Source organism: Otolemur garnettii, unplaced genomic scaffold, assembly GCF_000181295.1.
Source record: "Otolemur garnettii isolate 467f Iridium unplaced genomic scaffold, OtoGar3 scaffold00031, whole genome shotgun sequence".
In the NCBI taxonomy this organism is placed as follows: domain Eukaryota; kingdom Metazoa; phylum Chordata; class Mammalia; order Primates; family Galagidae; genus Otolemur; species Otolemur garnettii.
In genome coordinates, this window is record NW_003852426.1 from 646,346 (window position 1) to 666,629 (window position 20,284).

At 44.3% G+C, this 20,284-nt stretch overlaps 1 protein-coding gene and 2 pseudogenes across 2 annotated transcripts; 2 read left to right on the top strand and 1 right to left on the bottom strand.

Annotated features, from left to right (window-relative positions):
• Positions 1-9,053, top strand: part of LOC105886917 — a 57,562-nt pseudogene extending 48,509 nt beyond the window's left edge.
• A 4,666-nt stretch (positions 9,054-13,719) lies between these two features.
• LOC100947452 (saoe class I histocompatibility antigen, A alpha chain-like) lies at positions 13,720-16,989 on the top strand. 2 transcript variants are annotated; one of them, XM_023512769.1, is made up of 6 exons: positions 13,720-13,809; positions 13,919-14,188; positions 14,428-14,703; positions 15,519-15,797; positions 15,926-16,034; positions 16,823-16,989. In XM_023512769.1, exons 1-6 carry the CDS (start codon positions 13,737-13,739, stop codon positions 16,875-16,877), a joined length of 1,062 nt encoding a protein of 353 aa, XP_023368537.1. In that variant the 5' UTR covers positions 13,720-13,736; the 3' UTR covers positions 16,878-16,989. The 2 variants fall into 2 exon arrangements, with proteins under 2 accessions (XP_023368537.1, XP_023368538.1); XM_023512770.1 differs by having other exon boundaries at positions 15,921-16,034; positions 16,823-16,877.
• An 814-nt stretch (positions 16,990-17,803) lies between these two features.
• On the bottom strand, positions 17,804-19,348 carry LOC100947767 (annotated as a pseudogene).
• Between the last annotated feature and the right edge of the window lie 936 nt (positions 19,349-20,284).

Below are 20,284 nucleotides of genomic sequence, written 5' to 3' on the forward strand. Positions count from 1 at the left end.
AAAAAAAAAAAAAAATTCATGTCATCTGAATGGTCCAACATGGGAATGCACTGATGCTGTAAGTCCCTCTAGCCTCATGGGGCAAAATCTGGGCTATATGAGGTGATATGAGATCATCAGTGGAAAACACCTGGCACAGGCTTAGAATATGGCAGATGTGCAAAGGCTGTGCCTGCTCCAAAATCAGATTTGTCCCTAAAGTCACCATACGTAAGGAAAATGGGAAATTATAGCTACATGTGTCTTTCTATATAAAATATTCACTTCAAAATTTTATAAAATATTTACAAAATAGTCCCTATGTGTTGGCCTCCTCTTTGTAAATTTTTGTAGTATATCTTTATATAAAGGGCCTGGGCTTGGGATCAGACAGACCTACACACACTGCCCAGACCAGGATGACACAGGGCAAGCTGCCCAAAGCTTCACAGAGTTCAGCTACTTGTCTATAAATAGTTTGTCTTTGTAAGAATGAAATAAAAGAGCAACAGTATGTGTAACACATTTAACACAACCGCTGGCACTGCAATCAATAGCAGTGATCATGATTTTCTTTTCTAGGGCACCAACTCATCTCATGGAGGTTGCTGGGAGCCAAGCCTTACCCTAAAGTTCCGTGTCATCCTATGGGAAAGGATTTTGGATAAAACAGGCTTTTGAGTCCCTCGGCATGTGTATGACTTAGGGACAAGGATTGCAGAGGGGAAAGAGGCTTTTACATTTATTCCCTTTGGTCCTTTCTGTTCTGTCTGTAATTTCTAAATTATCTACTTTCCCCCATGTGAATTCCATTTTTTTTTTTTTTGAGACAGAGCCTCAAGCTGTCCCCCTGGGTAGAATGCCATGGCATCACAGTTCACAGCAACCTCCAACTCCTGGGCTCAAGCGAGTCTCTTGCCTTATCCTTCCAAGTAGCTGGGACCGCAGGCGCTCACCACAACGCCTGGCTATTTTTTGGTTGCAGCCATCATTGTTGTTTGGCGGGCCCGGGCTGGATTCGAACCCTCCACGTTAGGTGTATGTGGCTGGCGCCTTAGCCACTTGACACACAGGCGCCGAGCCATGAATTCCATTTTTAATTTTTAAACATAACTTTTTCTAATCACAATGCAATCTATATTCACTGCAGAAAAAGTAGCTCGCTCGCTCTCTCTCCTCAGTGGCACCCAGCCCTGCACTCTCTAGATTCAAATCTCTGGCTAGTTCACCCTGTCACCTCCTGAAGGGGCTAGTTTTCACTTTCTCCTCGCTCCTCACATCCCTATCCTTCATACTCCCCACTTCTAGATGATTGATTTATTTCTCTTTCACTCAGAAAAGGACTCAGATGAGAACTGCATCATCATCCCTCCACAACCTCCACAGCCACACCTGTCTTCTCAGCCTTCCCACCAGTGATGATGGGTGGCCCTCTTCTTGTCTGAGGCCACCCCTGCACTAAGGCACAAGATTGGGCCTCTCCCTTCCCTATATGATCAATTTACACTCTACTGGTTCATTCATTCCTGCATTCAAACATGCTGGAACATCTCCAAAGGAAACAAACACAATTAGACTAAACAAATCAAAACAAAATCCTACCATAAAAATCTATCACCTGATGGGCAGTGCCTGTGGCACAGTGAGTAGACCACCAGCCCCATATACCAAGGGTGGCGGGTTCAAACCCGGCCCTGGCGCAAACTGCAACAAAAAAATAGCCGGGTGTTAGGGCGAGTGCCTATAGTTCCAGCTACTCTGGAGGCTGAGGCAAGAGAATTGCCTAAGCCCAAGAGCTGGAGGTTGCTATGAGCTGTGATGCACAGCACTCTACCGAGGGTGACAAACAGAGACTCTGTCTCTTAAAAAAAAAAAAATCTATCACCTGATCCTGTTTCACTCCAACTGATGCCCTATTCAATGACATTCCTTATAAGAACATTTCCTGGATTCTGCGCCCGCACACTGCTAGACCGCAATTGTGTGTTCCTCAGCCAGGAAGGACGCGTTGAGGTTGGCAACATCAAGGACAGTAACTACCATGGCTTCCAGTGCTTTGGCCAAATCTCAGATGTGTGGCCTTTTGGCCAGGCGCCTGCAGATTCATATTGTTGGAGCATTTGTTGTATTCCTGGGGGTTGCAGTTTTCTATAAGTTTGTTGTGGCTGAACCAAGAAAGAAGGCATATGCAGATTTCTGCAGAAATTATGATTCTATGAAAGATTTGGAGGAGATGAGGAAGGCTGGTGTCTTTCAGAGCGTAAAATAATTTTGAAATGTAAGGAATTTCTTTGGGCTGATTTACATAGACATTTGTCACTGACCTGTGTTCCTGAGCTATGAATATGAGTGATAAATAAACTATTAATAAATTCCAAAAAAAAAGAACAATTCCTGAGTCTGTTCTCTCATGTTGTCTTTTGTAACTTTGAATTTTTGTTTTTATGATGTGGGTATATGCACATAGTTTAGAAAGTCGAATACTTCTACGAAACTTATTAGAAACACAGTCAACTCCAGTCTTCCAGAGACCACATCCCTGAACCCTAGAGGCATTTTGCTATACTACTTGCATGTGATTCTATTATTGTTACTTTTATGTCTCTAAATAGCATGCTTAGAGGGTTGTTTCTTTGCTTTTCAGTTTTTTGCCTTTTTTTTTTTCTTTTGAGACATAGTCTCACTCTGTCACCCTCACAAGAGCACCATGGTGTCACAGCTCACAGCAACCTCAAACTCTTGGGCTTAAGCGATTCTCTTGCCTCAGTCTCCCAAGTAGCTGGGACTACAGGTGCCCACCACAATCCCAGCTATTGCTGTTATTGTTGTCATTGTTTAGCAGGCCCTGGATGGGTTTGAACCCACCAGCCCTGGTGTATGTGGCTGGTGCCCTAACCACTGAGATAGTTTTAAGAATCATTTTTATTAAATTAGCTCCCTTTCACAAACCCCTATCCTCCCAATATACTTATTTTATTGTATGATTTTGGTTAGCTTGATGTTTCGTGTTTACCTTACTATAAGCGTGTAAATGCTAATCATAACTCAGCATTTAGTAGGCTATGTTACTTTTCCTTTCCTATATCAACTTTTTCTTTTCCCTGGAGTTATAAATATCTTATTCCTTACTTTGTTTAGTATCTGTGGTGCTCAGGACTACCTCCTGCTCTCCCCCAGTGTCTAAATCTCTGTAACATAGTAAAGCACCTCTAGGATTCTGCCAACTTCATCCTTGTGAAGACACCTGCCTGTAGCCTTCAGACCTATTGTTCATGGACTGGTGACTGCACAGCTGGGCAGGATGGCATCCTAGATCTCCTCCACTTCCTCTGGGGCATCCCTTAGAATCTCTACTGCTGTCTTCCCTGTTGCCTGGATCCTATGTGTCCCCTGCCCTTATCTTAATTCTTTTTTCTATAATGTTTGTTTCCCACTTAACCTAGTAGTATGTAAGGGTTAACAACTATATTACAGCACATTCAAGAGAAAGTACATCTTAGACGAAGGTGCCTAACAACCTTGCTGAATAAGAAAAACGATACAAAAGACCAGAGGCGGTTTAACACGGAGGTGCCTAACGACCTTGCTGATTAAAAGAAACGATACAAAAGACCAAAGGCGGTTTAACAGGTGCACACATTCCAAAGAAATTTACTCATATCACTCTCCACCTCCTTCCTACTTCATCCTCACAATACTAGCCTATCACAAACCAGGACTACATACATAACCCAATTTAAAAGTACCCCTCGTTCCCCCACTAACTGAACCTTATAAACCCCTACCTATTACAATAAACAGCTTCGGCTCAGTCCCTTTCCCAGTGTGTCTGTCTTTGTCTTATTTGTCTTCCCCTTTCATACGCAGACTCCCCAACCCGCCGCCGCCTGCCGGGAGGCGACAGTACTATGCTAAGGAGGGGAACATGGAAAGTAAAATGGTGAAACTATAAACATCTAAAAACATCCTTAGGCTATCTGTCACTTACACTCGACTTGATACAGAATTTTGCATTGAACATATTTTTCCTAGAATTTGGAAACTATTGCTTCATTGTCTTCTGGCTTCCACACATGGTGCTTTATGCTGCCTTTTGAAGTTTTCAGAATATCTTTTCTACCCTCTTTCTGAAATTTCATCATGGTGTGTCATAGTGTAGGTCTATTTTTATTTACTTGTGGCTGGGCGATCCAAAGTGTGATCTGTAAACTCTGAGGCATATTCTGGAATTATTTTTTAGTCATTTCCTTCTCCCCATTTTTTTGTGAAACTTGTCTTATGGTTGGAATTCCTTAATTGATAGTACAATATTCTTATTTTTTTTCTTTCCTTTTTGCAATTACTATTCCATTTTGTCAGGACTTTTGCCTTTCCATTCATCTATTGCATTACTCATTTCTATGATTCATTCATTTCTATCACTTCTATGATTCTGTAAGCATAGTTTTAATTTCCAGAGTTTGTTCTTATCATTTCTATGATTCTCTAATCATACTTTTAACTTCTAGAATTTTTCTTGTTCTTGTATATAATTTTACATAAATGTGTCCCTATGTCATACATACTATATGTTTTCTAATGTCTTTTGTATATGATAGTTCATAGTGGTGGGTACCAGTTGGGTCTCTTTGTCATCTGCTTTCACTGTATCATGAAACTGTCTCTCAAAATTTAGTGGTGATGGCTCGGCGCCTATAGCTCAACCGGCTAAGGCGCCAGCCACGTACACCTAAGGTGGCGGGTTCGAATCCCCAGCCCGGACCCGCAAAACAACAATGACGGCTGCAACCAAAAAATAGCCGGGCGTTGTGGCGGGCGCCTGTGGTCCCAGCTACTTGGGAGGCGGAGGCAGGAGACTCGCTTGAGCCCAGGAGTTGGAGGTTGCTGTGAGCTGTGATGCCACGGCACTCTGCCCAGGGGGACAGCTAGAGGCTCTGTCTCAAAAAAAAAAAAAAAAATTTCGTGGTGATTTTACACATACTTTGGTAATGTTTGCTAAATGTCCATCTCCCTCATGACAATGCAGACTTCATAGCACCAGGATCTCATGTTAGCTCTTCTGGTATCTTTGGTGTCTAGGTGAGCTCTTGATTCACTTGAGGCTTTGAAATATGCACTGGATGCTCAGAGTTAGTGTGGTTTGGGCCCTGAAGTCACACTGCTTCTCAATGTCCTCCTGAGCTCTGAGCCTAGTGGCCACCTGCTATAGAATCTTCTGGGACATTGGAAAGTTCGCTTCAATGGGATACAGGGTCACACTCTCCTACTTTATGGGCAGGGTATCAATGACACATAAGTCAACATAGCCTCTGAGAGAACATCCCCTTGGCTCTACCCAGGCTCCACCACCTCTTTACCCCCTCTGAGTCTTCCTTTCCCTGTCTGTACAAAGGAAGCATTTTGGGTTCATCATGGGCTTGCTCTGAAGATTAAATTGATTCTCTGTGTAAAATATACATTATTATTGACTAAAGCTTCTTAAGTGCCTACTATTGATAGCTAATGTCATATTGATTAAGCCATTTTAGTTGTTTCCACTCCTTGGTTTTTGTAAATCGCAATTCAAAGAATATCGTTGTTATATACTTTTGAAAACATGTGTGAATATCTTCTTAGGATAAATTCCTAGAATAAATTCCCCTTGCCTCAGCCTCCTAAGTAGCTGGGACTACAGGCTCCCACCACAACACCCGGCTATTTTTAGAGATGGGATCTTGCTTTGGCTCAGGCTGGTCTCAAACTCATGAGCCCAGACAATCCACCCACCTCAGCCTCCCAGAGTGCCAGGATTATAGGTGTGAGTGAACCCAGATTTACCAAAGAAATGTTGGTGTCAAAATATAAACACATCATGATCTATGTAAAAATGACTTAATTAAAAAAAATAGTTATATTCTTGATACATTTTACAATAATGCTCTCTAGAAATTTTATATCAGTGCTTAATCGCATCAACCTTTATGACAGTACATTTTCCCTATACTCTGATCAATACTGTTATTATTGACTTTCATCTTTGCTAAGCTGAGATTTTAAATGTTATTCCTGTTTCATAGTCAACAGTTTAACTTTATTCACATTTATTTATTCCTAACATAAACATTTGTTTGATGTTTTCATTATTCTATCCCAAATTGTGTTCTAATGTGTTCATTAAACATTTTTAAAATGGGGTGTAAGTATTTGAAAATATAGAATTTAAGGGGAAAAAAAGCAGCCTCAGATACCTAAGAACTGATCTGACCCTAGGCCTAGTGCTATGTGAAGCTAGCCTGATGTTCTTTGTTAAACCATGTCATTCTCCTGTTGGACATAAATCAGCTCACAAAACACCAACATCAGACAAGGTCATTCTGAGATGATGCTAAAGTGACATAAAACGAGAACACTTCACAGATTTGTCTAAGCACTTTTCCCTCTGATATGAACGGCTGACGCTTCTCTACTAATTACAGTTTTAACCTTTTCTAATCCACCCTCTCTTGAGATAAGATTTTTTATTTTTATTTATTTGTTTTTTTGAGACAGAGTCTTGCCCTGTCACTCTCGGCAGAGTACCATGGCATCACAGCTTACATCACCCTCAAACACTTGGGCTCAAGAGATTCTCTTGACTCAGCCTCCCAAGTAGCAGATACTACAGGAGTCTGCCACAATGCCTGTCTCCTTTTTTTTTTTTTTTATTTCAACTTTATTACTTTGAAGGTTTTTTTTAAATTTTTTTTTTAATTACTTCTTCCTCCTGTAGTGTTTTCTTGCCCCCCGTGGAGCTGGGATCACAAGGTCCGGCTGTCTCATTGTCTTGTTGTTGTAGAGATGGGGTCTCACCCTGGCTCATTTAGCTCGGGGGGGTCTTGGCTGGTTTCGAACCTCTGAGCACAGATGATCCACCCGCCTCGGCCTCCCATAGCGCTGGGACTACAGGCATGAGCCACCACATCCGGCCAATGCCTGGCTACTTTTTAGAGATCAGGTCTCACCCTGACTCAGGCTGTTCTCCACCCTGTGAGTTCAGGCAATCCACCTGCCCGGCCTCCCAGAGTGCTGAGATTATATGCGTGAGCCACCTCGCCCAGCCCAAGGTAAGATTTACTGAGATACCCAATTACAGAATTGCCTTTGCTTCCTGACAAGTACCAAGCTAGAGTGAAGCTTAGTTCCTTAAACCATCCCTAGAATCACCCAATCAAAGGCCAAACCTGATAATATGTTCTTTCTAACTCCCTCTTGCTGAGACATCACAAGGTTCACAGTGAACATTCTTGCACTTGGCAATAAGTGATAAACCAGACGTCTTCACGCACAGGTGCGTTCCTGGTGGCCTTTGGCAGAGGGGCATGGCCATATCACTGTTGTCTCTGAACTCTTTTATATGTCTTTGAGGTTGATTATGAGAAAGGGTTTGTATATTTTTATGTTGTAGTTACTAAAAAGAAGTTTTTAAATTTGTAAGTAGTTAAAATTACCATAATTTTCCTTATGACTTTCCATCTTTGGATCATAAATGGAGAATCCTTCCTCACTCCTCAATTATAGACATTTTGTGTATATTCCCATTAGGCTGTGACAATGAGGACAAAAGAGTCTGGGGGCAAAGGAAAAAAATTATTGGGATATGGGGGAAGGGGAAGCAACAGGTAAGGAATTGTAAGGTGTGCGTACAGGGCCTACAGGCTACCTGAATGATGTCATATTCAGTAAATAGTTTATCTTGGGATGAACTAGACTTATTTGTTTCCTAGAGTTTACCAGGTTAAAGCAAACAATAACACCAGGGTCCAATGCAATAAACACAAGGATTAGTTAGCATTGGTAATGGGCATTTGTGACACTTACAACCTTGAGGTAATAAATCATGTTTTGGTTAATATCTATATACTCTAGTTATCTACAAAAAATAAATTTTAAAAAGTTAGTTGATGGCTCGGCACCTGTGGCTCAAGTGGCTAAGGTGCCAGCCACATACACCTAAGGTGGCACGTTCGAATCCAGCTGGGGTCCGCCAAACAATGATGGGTACAACCAAAAAAAAATAGCCAGGCATTGTGATGGGCACCTGTGGTCCCAGCTATTTGGGAGGCTGAGGCAGGAGACTTGCTTGAGCCCAGGAGTTGGAGGTTGCTGTGAGCTGTGATGCCACGGCACTCTACACAGGGGGCCAGCTTGAGGCTCTGTCTCAAAAAATAAAAATAATGTGGCATACCAGGATGTATTGAAGACATGTAAAGTTAAACATCTGGACACAGCATATCTTGAAGATTAAAATTTTAAATGGTATCTGTGCCAAATAGTTCTCAAGTAGACTTAAAAACAGGGATATTGACTGTTACTTTGGATGAGACTGACTGGCCACTTTGACTTCTGCAGAAAATACTGGTTTCAACAGTCCTGAAACAGCTCAGTTCCAAAACTGAATTGAAGGGGACGTCTTCTCCTTCACTCTAGGCACTCCTAGAACACACCTAAATCCAAATGGATGAAGAAGAAATAAAGCAAACCATGTAAATGGAGAGCAGGAGAACCGACACTGGAGGGAAATGAATATTTTCCAGGGCATCACATACACCCTGTGGTCTTTGTGAAACTGGAGGACCGCACACTGTCTCTGCAGGCTGCTCTGCCAGATTCCAGGGTTGAAACGGAATCAATGCTTCTTAATGAGACAGTGCCAAAATGGATAATTGACATGGGGAAAATGTGCCCAAATTTAACAAAATTCTTTTCTGCCTCCAACTTCATGCATTTTTGGAAAGCAAAACCCTTAAAAAAGGTGGACTCTCTGCTAGTGACATGATTCAAGTCCAGAAAGTTATATAACATGTTTACGAGAAAATTACCAATGTGGATAATGAATCTCAAATCACTAGCTCTTCTAGAAAAAACAGGAGAATGGGAAAAAGAAAAGGATATTACTGTATTGGCAGTGAGGAAAGTCAAACTTTTGTTCTAGGACCAGGGTTTGGACCCCGATATGGACCTCTGAACGACAAAACACTTCATTATACAAGAGTGGTGGTGACTTTGCCCTCTACTACCAGCGGAAGTCCACACGAAGGGTGGGCTGGTGCTCCTGAGTATTCTTTACTACCTTCCTCTATAGTAAAATTAGTTCTAGGAGGCAAACAGAGCCCAAACAGGAGCAAGACTCCTAACAGCCGACTTGGTATGGACTGACATTATCTTTCAATTGAAGTGATTAATTCAGATATAAAATGCCAGAGGTGCCAAAAATATGCATACACATTTTAAGTGATCTTGTTGGAAGTAAAATCAATCATTCCCCCAAAGTATACAATTGCAGGTAAAATGGATGTGGTAACATGTCTAGGTACACTTGACCAGTAATCATACCTTTCGATTCAACTTCAAAAAGTAATACATAGGCTTGGCGCCCGTAGCACAGTGGTTATGGCACCAGCCACATTCACCAAGGCTGATGGGTTCAAACCCAGCCCGGGCCAGCTAAACAACAATGACAATTGCAACAAAAAATAGCTGGGCATTGTGGCGGGCGCCTGTAGTCCCAGCTACTTGGGAGGCTGAGGCAAGAGAATTGCTTAAGCCCAAGAGTTTGAGGTCGCTGTGAGCTGCCATACCACAGCACTCTACCGAGGGCCACATAGTGAGACTCTGTCTCAAAAACAAAAAACAAAAAGTAAATACATAAGTAACATCTCTTAAAATGTGTAAACATTTTTTGGCATCCTCTGTAGAAACCAGTCTCTATGTGTAAACTGTCCCCAGAGGAGCAGAGTCAAGAGCAGAAGATTCCCAAGCAGACGCTGTCTTATGAGATGTGCAGAGAACTGATAACAGGCCAGTGCAGACTTTGCTTCCTTTTTCCGTTGTTGGTGTTTCAAGGACTTTTTTTTTTTTTTTTTTGGAGACATTTGCCTCCTGCATTTTGAAGAAGTGAGCAAAGACACGCCACATTTCCAATGAGCTGAAATAGTCATTCTCCCTCAGAGAGCAACAAGCTTCTTTAGAAGAAAAAAAAGTTCTTTCTATTTCTCTGTTGGATACAACAGTGTACCTTTGGTGCATATTTTTTAGCAATAGTTGTGAATCAATGGCCAAAAAATTGTTTTCAGGGTGGCGTCTGTGGCTCAAGGAGTAGGGCGCCAGCCCCATATACCGGAGGTAGGGGGTTGAAACCCGGCCCAGGCCAACCCTCAAACCACTCACAGCAATATCAAACGCTTGGGCTTAAGTGATTCTCTTGCCTCAGCCTCCCAAGTAGCTGGGACTACAGGTGCCTGCCACAATACCCGGCTATTTTTTTTTTTTTTTTGTAGTTGCCAATGTTATTTAGCAGGCCCAGGCCAGGTTCAAACCCATCAGCCCCTGTGTTATGTGGCAGGTGCCCTAACCAATGAGTATAGGCACAAAGCCATTTTTCAAAGGACTTTTATCTTTGTCTGTTAGCACTTGTTAGAGACACATTGGTCAGGCCACACCTGTCACTGTGTTTTGACCTCAAATCAACACACTCTATAGCTTTCCTAAGAGAGTACATTCCACGCATGCAGTAGCTATGGGAGGCTTTTTCCAAGTTTGTCATTTTAAAAAACCAAATTGTGGCTCAGCGTCTGTAGCTTAGCGGCTAGGGCACCAGACACATACACTGGAGTTGGTGGGTTTGGATCCAGCCCGGGCCGGCCAAACAACAATGGCATCTACAACCAAAAAATAGCTGGACATTGTGACAGGCGCCTGTAGTCCTAGCTACTTGGGAGGCTGAGGCAAGAGAATTGCTTAAGCCCAAGAGTTTGAGGTTGCTGTGAGCTATGATGCCATGACACTCTACCAAGGGCAACAAGTGAAACTGTCTCAAAAAAAAAAAAATTGGTCGGCGCCTGTGGCTCAAGTGGCTAAGGCACCAGCCACATACACCTAAGGTGGCGGGTTCAAATCCCCAGCCTGAGCCCTCCAAACAACAATGATGGCTGCAACCAAAAAACGGCCAGGCATTGTGGCGGGCGCCTGTAGTCCCAGCTACTTGGGAGGCAGAGGCAGGAGACTCGCTTGAGCCCAGGAGTTGGAGGTTGCTGTGAGCTGTGATGCCATGGCACTCTACCCAGGGGGATAGCTTGAGGCTCTGTCTCAAAAAAAAAAAAAATGTCCTCACCATTTAAGATAATTGTTTTTGCTTTTGTTTTTTGCTTGTTTGTTTGCTGAGACTGTCTCACTGTGTCACCCTGAGTAGAATGCCAGGATGTCACAGCTCACGGTAACCTCAAACTGCTGGGTTTGAGGCAATCCTATTGCCTCAGCCTCCTGCATAGCTGTGACTACAGGGACCCATCATAATGCCCAGCTAGTTGTTTTTTGTTGTTGTTGTTGTTGTTGCTTTTCTATTTTTATGGGTCTCGCTCTTGCTCAGGGTGGTCTTGAACTCTTGAGCTCACGCAATCCACCACCACCACTACCAGCAGCACCATCCCTGCCCCTGGCTTCCCAGAATGCTAGGATTATAGGCATGAGGCACTGCACCTGCTAAAGATACTTATTTTTTAAAGAGAATTTGCTGTTGCACAATTTTTGAACCAGCTCACCTTATAGCAAATGATTAATGTTGGGCTTGTTTTTAATACTGCATCTCAGATGTGTTCTTGTAGGAAGATGTATTGGAAATTCCAGGTGTTAGAACCACAGCACTTGGACTGCTGGGCCAGAGTTTGCACAGCCCATGCCTAGCAATGCTGCACCCCCACCCCCATAATGCCCTGGCTGTGCAGAAGCCCCATGGAGGTACAGCTGCTTCACCCCTTCTCCGCTGTGTCCAATGCTATTTTTAGGCAAAGCCAGCTGAGACCACAGGTTCTTGCTCTTGACAAGCAGCATGACATCATCAAAACTTCAGATCATCAGTGGTGCCTGTGGCTTAGTGAATAGGGTGCCAGCCTGAGGCACTGAGGGTGGCCGGTTGGAACCCGGCCCTGGCCAAATTGCAACAAAAAATTTAGCCAGGCATCATGGCAGGCGCCTATAGTCCCAGCTACTCGGGAGACTGAGGCAAGAGAATCGCCTAAGCCCAAGAGTTGGAGGTTGCTGTGAGCTGTAACACCCTGGCACTCTACCCAGGTTGACAAAGTGAGACCCTTGTCTCTAACAAAAAAAAAAAACTTCAGATCATGGTGAAATTTTAATCTCATTCTAACGTCATTTAGAACTTAGTGTGCTGGCCCCACATAGCAGGGGTGCTGAGTTTGAACCTCCAGTGGTCTGATTAACAACAACTACAACAACAAAATCCTATGGTGTCAGAGTAAAATATCAGAGAGTTAATTTGGTATCCATGACCTGGGAGTATACATATTTGGTTCTCCAAAAATCATATGCAGGTTTATTGTATCTCTACCTTGATCTTCTTTTCACTGTTCTTTCTAACAATCTAAAGCTTTCTTAGAATCATTTGGATCTTGTACAGAATATCACTTATTGGGGATAAACACGTCAACTCTTGACAGAAAATACTCTGAATTTCCCCACAGTCATTTGTATTCAGAATAGATCAATGGTCCACCCCCACAAAACTGCATAAGACAAGCCTCCTGTAGAAAGCCAGAAGCACATGTGCCTTCAGAGGGCAGCTTATCCAGTCTCATTGCCTTCCCAGCTTGTGTGTGGCCTGTCCCCCAATAGCAGAAACTGGGGAGGTGGTAGGGGGAAGGGTTTTTTCTTTTCTATATCTTCACAAGTTCAGCTGGAGGTACCTGATGGGCCCAAGTCTACACCTTACTTACTATTTGAGATATTCTGACCCACACAGTGGCAGACACAGGCTTTCCTCACTCCTTTGAAAAGTGGACAGGCCATTTGCCTCCTGCATTTTGAAGAAGTGAGCAAAGACATGCCACATTTCCAATGAGCTGAAATAGTCATTCTCCCTCAGAGAGCAACCAGCTTCTTTAGAAGGAAAACAAGTTCTTTCTATTTCTCTGTTGGATACAACAGTGTACCTTTGGTGCATATTTTTTAGCAATAGTTGTGAATCAATGGCCAAAAAATTGTTTTCAGGGTGGTGTCTGTGGCTCAAGGAGTAGGGCGCCAGCCCCATATACCGGAGGTAGGGGGTTGAAACCCGGCCCAGGCCAAAAACTGAAAAGCAAAAAAAAATTGTTTTCATTTACCAGTCCTCAGTCGTGTTTGCACGAGGAGACTTTGAGATAAAGAAATGGGTTTTGCTGGGCTATTTTGCCCTGCTCCCTTCCTGTCATAGATCTGACTGCCAGCATGATTGTACTTTTACCCCCTCCACTCAAACCAGCAATACAATTTTTTTTTACAGAAAAAAAATGACGATCTGCGATGCCAAAAGAATAAAAAAATCGGTATTTCACAATTGTATATAAAATAACGCTTTTAGTTGAAATATTTCAAAAAAAAACCATAGTGTATAGAGATCCTGAACCCTCAAAATTTAAGAACTGGAGAATTACACAGGCACTGAGCCCGGACTGAAGGAGACAGTGTGATGAAGAGCGCCCAGTGCAGAAGGCGAGGGGTGAGACAAATTTCCAGGTTCCTGGGCAAGGCTGTCACAGTTCAGGGCCCAAGGTACGTCTAGGGGGAAAAGCAGCATATCTGTCTCCAGAGCTTCATTTCTCTAACGTGGTGTCAGTTCCTTCCCCCAGCTCCAGTTCTCACACTCATTGGATAAGGATTTCCGGAGAAGCCAATCAGCGTCGCCACGGATCCTGTTTGTAAAGTCCCCACAGACAAACCTGGACTCAGCGTCTCACCAGACCCCGAGGATGAAGGTCACAGCGCCCCGAACCCTCCTCCTGCTACTCTCCGGGGTCCTGGTCCTGACCGAGGTGTGGGCAGGTGAGTGCGGGGTCGGGAGAGAAATGGCAGGTGGCAGCGAGGGACTCTCCCAGCAGGGAGCCGCGCCGGGAGGAGGGTCGGGCGGAGTCTCAGGCCCTTTCGCCCCCAGGGTCACACTCTCTGCGGTATTTCCACACCGCTGTGTCCCGGCCCGGCCGCGGGGAGCCCCGCTTCATCGAAGTCGGCTACGTGGACAACACGCAGTTTGTGCGGTTCGACAGCGACGCGAAGAATCCGAGGATGGAGCCGCGGGCGCCGTGGATAGAGCGGGAGGGGCCGGAATATTGGGACGAGCAGACACGGCGCGCCAAGGGCCACGCACAGACTTTCCGAGTCAACCTGAGGACCCTCCGCGGCTACTACAACCAGAGCGAGGATGGTGAGCGACCCCGAGCCCCGGGCTCAGGTTAGGATTCCCCTCCGTCCCCCACGGATGGGCCAGAGTCTTCCAAGTCTCTGGATCGGAGCTCATCTCGAGCCCTGGGACTTACCGGACCTTCAACCCGAGAAGAGCTGGGGGAAGTTGGCTCCAATTTCTCTCTGGGTTGAAGTTGGAGGGGGGTGGGGTCTGAGGGAGCGCGGCTGACCGCGGGGCGGGACGGGGCGGGGCGGGGCCAGAGTCTCACACTCTGCAGTGGATGCACGGCTGCGACGTGGGATCGGACCTGCGCTTCCTCCGCGGGTACGAGCAGTTCGCCTACGACGGTGCGGATTATCTCTCCCTGAACGAGGACCTGCGCTCCTGGACCGCGGCGAACTCAGCAGCTCAGATCTCAAAGCACAAATCAGATATGACTGGTGAGGCGGAGTTCCAGAGGGCCTACCTGGAGGAAGAATGCGTGGAGTGGCTCCGCAGATACCTGGACAGCGGGAAGGACGCGCTGCAGCGCTCGGGTACGAGGGACTTGGGGCCCATCTCCTTTGACCAGGGGCTGTGCCAGTAGCCAGCAGCCCTCCAGAAAGTGGAGGAAAATAGGACAGAGCCAATATATCGCTCCTCGCTGGAATCGGGAGAGGAAGTCCACTTGGGTTTCTTGATTCTGTACCAGAGCGCGCCTCACCCAAAGGGCCTGCCCTTCTCTGAGAGGCAATTAAGGAATCCAGTCTCTCTGAGGATGCACAGGGAGACCACCCTTGAAATAACTCATCAGCGGTTCTCTTTGTCTCTGCCAGCAATCCCTAGGGACTTTCAGGCCTTTTCTCTGCCCAGCTCCTGTATCTCTCAAAGTCTCACCCTTGCTTTTCTAAGTGAACTCGGACTCCACCCAGGTCAGGACCACAAGTCCTCCTTGTCCGCCAGAGAGACCTGGTGCCTCCTACACTAGGCTATCTCATCACAATTCTAGAACTTTCTAGTGAATAGGGGATTATCCCAGATGCCTGAGTTCAAGCTGGTAACTAGGAGTTTTTTCCCCGTTTGAGTTTTGTTTTGTTTCGTTTTCCAGTTTAATACAAGGGTACAGATGATTAGGTTACTTTATTTGTGTTTGTTAGGTAAAGTCCAAGTTGTAGTTGTGCCCCTCACCCAGGAGATGTGCCATAGATTCCTGCATTGTGCCTGTTAGGTGAGAGCACACCAGTCCCACTGGTAGCTACGTTTTATGCTCCCCACTCCCACCCTAATTGTCCTGTTCCTTAGGATGATCAGAAGTATGGGTGGAGTGTCCCATGAAGAATGCAAATGTTTCTTAATTTTCTGATCCTTTCAGACCCCCCCAAAATATATATCACCCACCACCCAGTCTCTGACCTTAAGGCCACACTGAGGTGCTGGGCCCTGGGCTTCTACCCTGCGGAGATCACACTGACCTGGCACCGGGATGGGGAGGACCAAACCCAGGACATGGAGCTTATAGAGACCAGGCCTTCTGGGGACAACAGAACCTTTCAGAAGTGGGCAGCTGTGGTGGTCCCTTCTGGAGAGGAGCAGAGATATACGTGCCGTGTGCAACACAAGGGGCTGCAAGAACCCTTCACTCTGAGATTGGGTAAAGAGGTGGATGGAGAGGGTGTTATGTGTCTTCTTGGGGAAAGTAGGGGCCTCTAGAGCCCTTCAGAGGGTAAGGGCTAAGGCCTAGGGTCAGACCACTCACCTTCTGGTCCTTTCCCAGAGCAGCCTTTGCAGCCCCGCATCCACAGGCTGGGCATCACTGTTGTCCTGATTTCCCTTGGTGCTGTGCTCACTGGAATTGTGTTCACCACTATAATGAGGGCAAAGAGTTCAGGTAAGGAAGGGGTAAGGGGCAGGATATGGGTTTTCTTGCCCCAACAGGGGTTTTAAGCCCAGGCAGAAGTGTGCCCTGCACCATTACTAGGAAATACCTTCCACATACACCCAGCCAGGGGTCCTATGTGCCAACACTTAGTGTTTTGTAAAACTATGTCACAGTGAAAGGCAGAGGTGAATTCTGATGATTGTGGTGATGGGGACCTCATTCCCAGCAGTCACAGGTCGGAGGGGAAGGACCTTGCTCAGAACAGACCTCTAGGAGGGCAGTTAGTCAAATCACTCATTTCCTCTTCTATCCTGATCCTGCCCTGGGTCTACAGAAACCTCTTTGGGGTCCAAGACTAGGGGGTTCCTCTAGGTCATCATAGTCCTGCCTCCTCCCTGGCCTCTCACAGAACATTTTCTTCCTACAAGTGAAAAAGGAAGGAGCTACTCTTAGGCTTCAAGCAAGTATGGGAAGGGGTGAACTTTGAGAAATGTGGATAATATAAACAGGAGCTCACCCACCCCATAATTCCTCCTGCTAGTTCTATCTCCTGTGGCCTCTGACCAGGTCCTGTTTTTGTTCAACTCAAGGCTCTGATGTGTCTCTCACAGCTTCTAAAGATGAAACCCTATCAGGCCTGACCCAGGAGGGGGTGGAACAGAGGGGACAAGATGCCCAAACCCAGAGAAACCCTACAACACAAGCATGTCCCCTTTTTTTTGTAATAAAAAAGAAAATAGTCACCTGCAATCCTGCCTGACACAGTAATTTTACTTAAATTTTTTTATTCTTTCCAGCGTGACCAAGATTGGTTTGACTTTGGGAACCTGCGTGGAAAAACATTTCAGCTAAAAGTGCAGGAAGCCCCACCAATCCCTTGAGAGTTTTGCCTTTCTTAAGGAGCTCTGATGAAATTCTCTTGCCTCGGCCTCCTGAGTATCTGGGACTACAGGCACCTACCACAACACCCAGCTATTTTTTGTTGCAGTTTGGCCAGGGTCAGGTTCGAACCCTCTACCCTCGGTATATGGGGCCGGGGCCCTACCCACTGAGCCACAGGCTCTGCCCAGAAATTAATATTTAAGCTAAAAAAATTAATTATATTTTAAATTTCCTAATGAAACAATTATAAAACTACATGCAAAGTGACATAAGTTGTAGCACAAATAAGTTCTCTTAATCACTATGATAATTTCCAAATTAATTATAGATGTCTAGAAATTTATAGCATTTTTGAGGTAATTATTAGCTAAGTGATGTGCCTATGTGAGCCATGATTTGATAAAAGCCGCATAAAACCTTCTGACAATTTTCTCATTAGCTGGCTTATGACATATGTAACATCAACGGTATTATTCATGGTACTAAATGCTCTCTCCAGCAGCTCCACTAAAGTTTCTTTAGCCTTAGAAATTCTTATGTATTTAATATTTCTGTTCACTCAACCACAAAAACTGCTACTAGCTAGCAGCCATATTTATTCAGTAGGCTTAGTTTTACTAATTAAATAAAACTGTATTATTTAATTACATCTCTGTAGTTTGTAAACGTCATTCACAGTTCATGAAATTTAAATTTTTTAAGTTCTTTATATTTTTTATTTGTCATCAAATTATAATCACATAAATTATTAGATTATATAATTGATTTTTTTCTCTTGTTATAAATTTCCACACTTCTTCTTTCAGACCCCCTTAGAATGTTGTCTTTGGAAAACTCTAATTGCTTCCTGATAACCATTTCTTTTCCATCAACAGCTGCCTTTCATGCAGATTCAGTCACAAGATTTTCCAGTTCTGCTCCAAAAAGCCCACAATACCTCAGGCTATGGTTTCTGCATCAACGGACTGATCAAACTGTATTTTATTGCAATACCATTTCACAATTTCTGTTTGACCTCTTACATCTGGCCTTGGAACTGAAACTTGCATATCAAAATGACCAGGACAAGAAGGCACCCATAGTTCAGTGGGTAGAGTGCCGGCCACATACACTGAGGCTGGTGGGTTCGAACCCAGCCCGGGCCTGCCAAACAACAATGACAGCTACAACCAAAAAAAATAGCCAGGCATTGTGGCAGGCACCTTTAGTCCCAGCTACTTGGGAGGCTGAGGCCAGAGAATTGCTTAAGCCCAAGAGTTTGAGGTTGCTGTGAGCTATGACACCACAGCACTCTACCCAAGGTGACAGCTTGAGACTCTATCTCAAAAAAGAAAAAAAAATGAACAGGACAAATTAAGGCATTATCTAATGCCTCTGGCAAGTTTATGACTTTTATGATGATAACCTTCATTGGGTTTAAAAACGTTCATTTCAACAAGTTGATTTAGTCTGACTTGAATATGGATGCATTGGAGAGTCAGTCCTCTCCCCACCAACAGAATCTAGTTTATCAGTAAATATAACAGAGGAGCATTTGCTTTTGCTTCCCTAAAAATATTTCTGCCATGACTGGCTCCCACACCCACAACCATCTCAACAAATTCTGGTCCAGAAGTATAAAAAAGCAACCTTAGCTTCTTCTGCCATAGCTCAGGCAAGAAGTGTCTTTCCTGTCCCTGGTGATCCAGCTAAAAGAATTCCTTTTGGAAGCTTCCTTCCAAATTCTTGTGGACTTTTTAAGAACTCAGTAACTTCCTGTAATTCTTGTTCAGCTTCCTCTACCCCTTTTACATGTTCAAAGGTAACATTTTTCATCTGGACACACTCCACTGCAGAATCAGACCCTGTTGTTGCCCAGTAGACAAATAAAAATGGACTTTTTTATAAATCCATAAATAGCATAAATAGCAGCAGAACAAAGAGAATCAGATGGATTCACCTTAGGGAATCACTGGGTTTTTGAGTTAATGCTTAAGCCTTCAGAAAACCTTCTGCAAAACCAGTTTTAAATGCTTTCTGGTTAACTTCACGTATGTTTTTGATTTTCATGACAGTTTGTCCAAACTCTCAACATCTGATCCTTTGTCCTACAAAGGAAAACCCTTCGTGAATGATGGTGCCATGTTCTGTGTTTTGGTGAATCTTTCAGAGGTGGACTGCAGATGTCGTGTTCTTGATTTTAAAGTTTTGAAACCCCAAGACTGTATAAAACTGGCCAGTACTGAAGATCTGAACAAAGATTTGAAGAGCTCTTAAATGATGTCTGTATAAGCAAGAGGAACATAAGGGACTAAATATATCTAAGTAACCATATTTATTTTCAAAGAAGGACTGTGCAGAACATGAGATCTATGCCAATAGGAAGACATTTTTTTGCCTTTAGAAAATCCAGTAAGCAGATTTCCTCCCAGTTGATCAATCTGTCCAACTTTTCATTCAGATACTCCAAAGTCCCTTAAGTGTGGCCTCATTGCTGGGATCCTCATGCTCAGGAACTACATCTCAGTGTTGGTTTGAGAAACTGATGTTCCTCTGACAGAAACAGATGTGGAGTTTTTGGTGAATGGAAGGCATTAATGAGATCACTCACAGGACTTATAACCTCTAACTGTACATTCAGTTAATGGTAAATTCTCTTAAAATCAGGCCTTCTCAATGTGAACTGGGGTTGCACTATGCTTGGCAGGGAAAACATCTCTTTGGGGCCCTCAGCGACCACCTGCCCCTCTGTCCCCAGCCCTCCAAAGATGCGTTAAGCCCCTTTCCTTCTTTTTTCTCACCCCTACCCTCTCAGTCCTCCCAGAAACAGAACATAGCCTCCCCTTCCTGCAGCTGCTGCAATGACAATCTCTATAATCTTTTTAAAAGCCTCTGTTTAGCATGAAAAATACTCTAATTATATAGTAGATAGTATTATTCTGATAGCACTTTTGAATGTTTTCTTCATTTTATGATAAAACAAAAATTATTTCAGGTTTTATTTCAAAAATTTTATTGTGTGAAGCTCATTCTTAATCTTTAAATTCGGCTCAGTGCCTGTGGCTCAAGTGGCTAAGGCGCCAGCCACATACACCTAAGGTGGTGGGTTCAAATCCAGCCTGGGCCCGCCAAACAACAATGACGGCTGCAACCAAAACATAGCTGGGCGTTGTGGTGGGCACCTGTTGTCCCAGCTACTTGGGAGGCTGAGGCAGGAGACTCGCTTGAGCCCAGGAGTTGGAGGTTGCTGTGAGTTGTGATGCCACAACACTCGACCCAGAGGGACAGCTTGAGGCTCTGTCTCAAAACAAACAAACAAAAAAAAATCTTTAAATTCTTCTTGATTATTGCTTATTTTTTCACTGAATTATGAGCAATAACAATATGCTGGCTCAGCA

What these genes read in the sequence shown, in the direction of transcription:
- LOC100947452 (XM_023512769.1), top strand. Translation starts at nt 13,737, where the DNA reads ATGAAGGTCACAGCGCCCCGAACCCTCCTCCTGCTACTCTCCGGGGTC. An exon ending in GGACGCGCTGCAGCGCTCGG is followed by an intron (nt 14,704 to 15,518) that starts GTACGAGGGACT and finishes TGATCCTTTCAG; the next exon opens with ACCCCCCCAAAATATATATC. An exon ending in ACCCTTCACTCTGAGATTGG is followed by an intron (nt 15,798 to 15,925) that starts GTAAAGAGGTGG and finishes TTCCCAGAGCAG; the next exon opens with CCTTTGCAGCCCCGCATCCA.